The 4,957-nt window shown below is 50.1% G+C and overlaps 1 protein-coding gene across 1 annotated transcript in view; it reads left to right on the forward strand.

Moving 5' to 3' along the window:
- The window catches only part of DKK2 (dickkopf WNT signaling pathway inhibitor 2), a 64,850-nt gene extending 60,654 nt beyond the window's left edge, over positions 1 to 4,196 (forward strand). The window contains exons 3-4 of the mRNA XM_007531232.3: positions 1,459 to 1,617; positions 3,800 to 4,196. Coding sequence (XP_007531294.1) covers positions 1,459 to 1,617; positions 3,800 to 4,050 — 410 coding nt within the window. The 3' untranslated portion in view covers positions 4,051 to 4,196. The remainder of the gene's footprint in view (positions 1 to 1,458; positions 1,618 to 3,799) is intronic.
- The last annotated feature ends 761 nt before the right edge of the window (positions 4,197 to 4,957 follow it).

The raw sequence follows: 4,957 nt of genomic DNA on the forward strand, positions 1-4,957 counted from the left end.
TTTCTTTCTTTCTTTCTTTCTTTCTTTCTTTCTTTCTTTCTTTCTTTCTTCTCCAGGGTCATCACTGGGTCTCGGTGAGGTCACTATGAATCCACTGCTCCTGGTGGTCATTTGTTGTATTTTACTGGATAAAGAAATTGAGAGGGGGGACAGAGAGGGAGAGAGAACGATAGACACCTGCAGACCTGCTTCACGGCTCATGAAGCAGACCCCCTACAGGTGTGGAGTGGGGACTCAAACCCGGATCCTTGCGTGGTTCCTTACACTTGATGCTCTGTGCGCCTAACTGGGTGCGCCACCACCTAGCCCCCATCTCCACTCTCCTCTCCCTCAGTTTCTCTCTGTCCAATCAAATAAACACAGGGAGCAAAGGAAATGGGTCGTGTGGGAACTGGGGGCTTGAACTTAGGTCTTTGTGCATGGTAGCATGTGTGCTCACCAGGTGTGCCACTGCCAGGCCCCAGTGCAGTCTGTGTTCATTCTGTTTTCTGCCCCCGTCACCTGATGCTGAGGAGATGAGACTCAGTATTTTATTTTTATTTTTTTAATATTTATTCCCTTTTGTTATTTTATTGTTTTAGTTATTATTGTTATTGATGTCATCATTGTTGGATAGGACAGAGAGAAATGGAGAAAGGAAGGGAAGACAGAGAGGGGGAGAGAAAGACAGACACCTGCAGACCTGCTTCACTGCCTGTGAAGTGACTCCCCTGCAGGTGGGGAGCCGGGGGCTGGAACCCGGATCCTCACGCCGGTCCTTGTGCTTTGCACCACGTGCGCTTAACCCACTGCTCTACCGCCCGACTCCCTATTTATTTTATTTTAATGAGAGGGAGAAAAGATAGAGAGACAGATAAATAAACCAGAACCCTGCTCAGTACTGGTGGATGGTGGTGCTGGGGATTAAACCTAGTACCTCAGAGGCTCAGGCATGAAAGTCTTTTGCAGAACCTCTGTGCTGCCTCCCCATCCCTGAGATGAGATTCAGATCAGGAAGCCCGAGCAAACCATTCAGTACTCAGTCTCAACAAACATCCACAGCAGAATGAACGGGCAGGCAAATGAGTAAGTAAATAGGCGGCAAGTGATGACTGATAAATTGATAGATGGATGTCTTGTAAGTTTATTTATTCATTATTTGTTGGATAGAGACAGGAATAGAGAAGGAAGTGAGAGAGAGAAAGAGAGACACACAGCACTGCTTCACAGCTCATGAAGCTTCTCCCTCTACAGTTGGGGACAAAGGGCTTAAACCTGGGCCCTTACACATTGTAACAGGTGTGCTGAACTGCCCAGCCAGCCCCCGATAAATAGATTTTTGAGTGATAAAAGGAAAATGGATGAGTGCTAGAAGACAGAGATATTAATAGACAGACAGGGCAGATTCCACCCTTCACATCAGGGCGTCTTGCAGGAGAGGCACTGCCTCAGAGCTGAGAGAGCACCTGTCGTCCTCAGGAATCTGCATCCCGGTCACTGAGAGCATCCTGACTCCCCACATCCCAGCTCTGGATGGCACTCGGCACAGAGAGCGGAACCACGGGCACCACCACCCCAACCACGACCTGGGGTGGCAGAACCTGGGAAGGCCACACACCAAGATGTCACACGTCAAAGGTAGGCTGGCCGTCCTCTGTGCCGGGCTCCCCCCATTCTCCTTATGTGAAGACGTAAACCATATCTGAAGGCCAGTCATTCCATTTGTTTCAAAAATAATAATGAAAATAGAATACAAGCACGGACTCACACGGCAAGGTTTTGGCAGGACGCGTCCGTTCACAATTCTGAATGTCCTTGACATTTCTTAGAGATCTGAAATTGCTAGAAAAAAATTTTTACTAGAATCACTGAGGGGGAGGGCTGGGCAGAGGCACACCGGGTTAAGCGCACATAGTACAAAGCTTAAGGACCCCGGTTCGAGTCCCCGGCTCGCCACCTGCAGGGACGTCACTTCACAATCGGTGAAGCAGGTCTGCAGGTGTCTATCTTTTTCTCCCCCTCTCTGTCTCCTTTCTGTTCTATCCAATAAAAAAAAATGGGGAATAGAAAGAGAACTTCAGGATTCCCGATCACTTTCTGGACACTTCTGCCACTTTATGTGGAATCCAGAAGGAGCCTGCTTACACATGCTTCTTTGTGTCATGTCAAGGTATATCCTGAAAAGGACTGGGCCAATATGTCCACTGCGGTAAGCTCCCTGGTTCTGCTATTCTTTTTCTTTCCTTTGCAAACTCAGGGGTTTTGTTTCACTGAACAGAGCACACTATTCGTAAATCACATTACCAACCAAAAGTGTATCAACTGGATTCATTGTGGTCATAAAGTCCCTTTGCTTATATCAGAATACTCCAGAAACCTAAGAACTACTAGAGGTATGAAAAGAGAAAATCAGCGGACCTCACCTTTGTAGGGAGATTATGAAACACACTGTTCCATTTTTCTTTTTGTCTGTCTGTCTGTCTGTCTTATTTATCGCCACCAGGACTGTTGCCTAGGCTCAGTGTTGAAACTATGAATCCACCCAATCCACTGCTACCAGAGGCCATTTGTTTCCTTTATATATTTTTTCTATTTTATTTGATATGACAGAGAGAACATTGAGGGGGAAGTAGGAGATAGTGAGGGAGAGAGACCCTTACAGACCTACTTCACTACTCTGAAGCTTCCCCCCACCACAGGCGGGGGCCGGCCATGGAGTCTGAACCCAGGTCCTTGCACGTGATAGTGTGTGCTTAACTAGGTGTGCCACCGCCCGGCCCAAGTGTAGACGTCTTTTAGTCACTGTTTTCCACTTGCCTCAACAATCAGTGAGCTCAGGACTCCAGGCTAAACAAAGAGAATAGGACTGGGGAGACAGCATCATGATTCTGCAAGAAGACTGTCTCCTGCTTGACGCTCTGAGGTCCCAGGTTCAATCCCCAGCATCACCATCAGCCAGAGCTGAGCAAAGATCTGGCCTCTCTCTCTCTCTCTCTCTCTCTCTCCCATTAAAGTAAATATATAAAGGGCAGGGGAAGTACCATAGTGGTTATACAAATAGTAATATGGAGGACTGCAGAGGCACCATGAGGGTTCTGCAAAAGACTCGCCTGCCCGAGGCTCTGAGGTCCCAGGTTCAGTCCCCAGCACCACCATCAGCCAGGGCTGAGCAGTGCTCTGGAGAAAATAAATAAATAAATGGGAAAAAAAATAAAGAGAATGAAGTAGATTCCAGGCTACCCGTGACACATGGTCCCAGGGTGGGGGCAGGTGGGGGCCACAGGTCCTCAGGGGCTCCCATGGGTGGCGGCAGGAGGAGAGCCAGCTGGTAGGAACCTCGGATTTTTCATGTTTTTTCCCCTTTTTTTTTGCCCCCAGGGTTATCGCTGGGGCTTGTTGCTGGCACTCCAAATAAACTACTTCTGGCAGACATTTTTTTTTCCATTTTATTGGAAAGGACAGAGAGAAATTGAGAGAGGAGGGGGAAATAGAGGGAGAGAGAGAGAGAGAGAGAGAGAGAGAGAGAGAAAGGATGACACTTCAAGACCTGATTCACTGGTGATGAAGTTTCCCCTCTGCAGGTGGGGAGCTGGGGCTTGAACCTGGATCCATGTGTGGGTCCTTGTGCTTCGTACTATGCGTGCTTAACCAGGTGCGCCACCGCCCTGCCCTGCCCCCAAGCCTCCAACTTTCTTGGGGACACAGGAGGGCAGGGGTGTGTTGGGGGGAGATGGTGGGAACCCAGACATTGTACATGTGCTGATGACCACACTGAAGTCCACCCCCCCCCCATGCTGCTGTCTCCTGTCCACACCCCCAGGCCATGAAGGGGACCCCTGCCTGCGCTCATCAGACTGCACAGAAGGCTTCTGCTGTGCCCGTCACTTCTGGACCAAGATCTGCAAGCCGGTGCTGCTCCAGGGGGAGGTGTGCACCAAGCAGCGCAAGAAGGGCGCCCACGGGCTGGAGATCTTCCAGCGCTGCGACTGTGCCAAGGGCCTGGCCTGCAGGGTCTGGAAGGACACCACCTACTCGTCCAAGGCCCGGCTGCATGCGTGCCAGAAGCTCTGAGCACCCCCCCACCCGCCTGCGTGCTGGAGCCGGAGCTGCTGGACCAGGATGGGTGAGGACAGTGAGGAGCAGGAGAGGTGGAGGGCGGATGAGACAGAGACAGACAGACAGTGTGGGGGAGAGAGAGAGAGAGAGAAGGGAAAGGGGAAGCCAGAGGGTCAGGAAGGGCCAGGCCACTGGCCTCTGTAAATACTGCGCACACACACGCACACACATGCACACACACATGCACACACACATGTACGCACACGCACACACAGACACACACAGATGCACACACACATGCACACACACACACATGCACACACACACACATGCACACACACACGCGCACACACACACGCCAACTGTGGTACCCAGGGGCTTTAAGAGTTAAGTCACATCCCTGGAGTTCAGGCTGTGCCCAGGATAGGCTCCCATCAGCTTGGTGACTGTCTACCTGTGCAAACTGCCTCCCTTTCCCCTGCCCCGCCCCGCCCCCAAGCCATACTGGTGAGCCAAGTCCCTGGACACAGAATGGACTCTGAAACTCTGAAAGGAGAGATTTGTTGGCTATGAAGGGGGAGCTTGGAGTGTGACTAGTTCACAACACAGGCACACACACACACACACACACACACATACACACACACACACACACTTGGAATTGGGAGCCATTCCACTCCCGTTGGCTAGGTTTCACGTCTGGCAGAGGACAGGACATGGCACCATTTTCCAAATAATTGCAAGTCTTCTTTTCTCTCCCCCCCAACTTATAGAAAAGTATATTTTTTACATAAATGTCTCCCAAGAAGTCATGACACCAATGATCTTAGATTTCTTTCCTTCCTAGAATCAATAGGATAGGTAAGAAAATTTTCAAGAGAAATAGCGCAGATCCTTTCTGAAAGTTATTCCACTTGTGGAT

Source organism: Erinaceus europaeus, chromosome 2 (assembly GCF_950295315.1).
Source record: "Erinaceus europaeus chromosome 2, mEriEur2.1, whole genome shotgun sequence".
NCBI lineage: Eukaryota > Metazoa > Chordata > Mammalia > Eulipotyphla > Erinaceidae > Erinaceus > Erinaceus europaeus.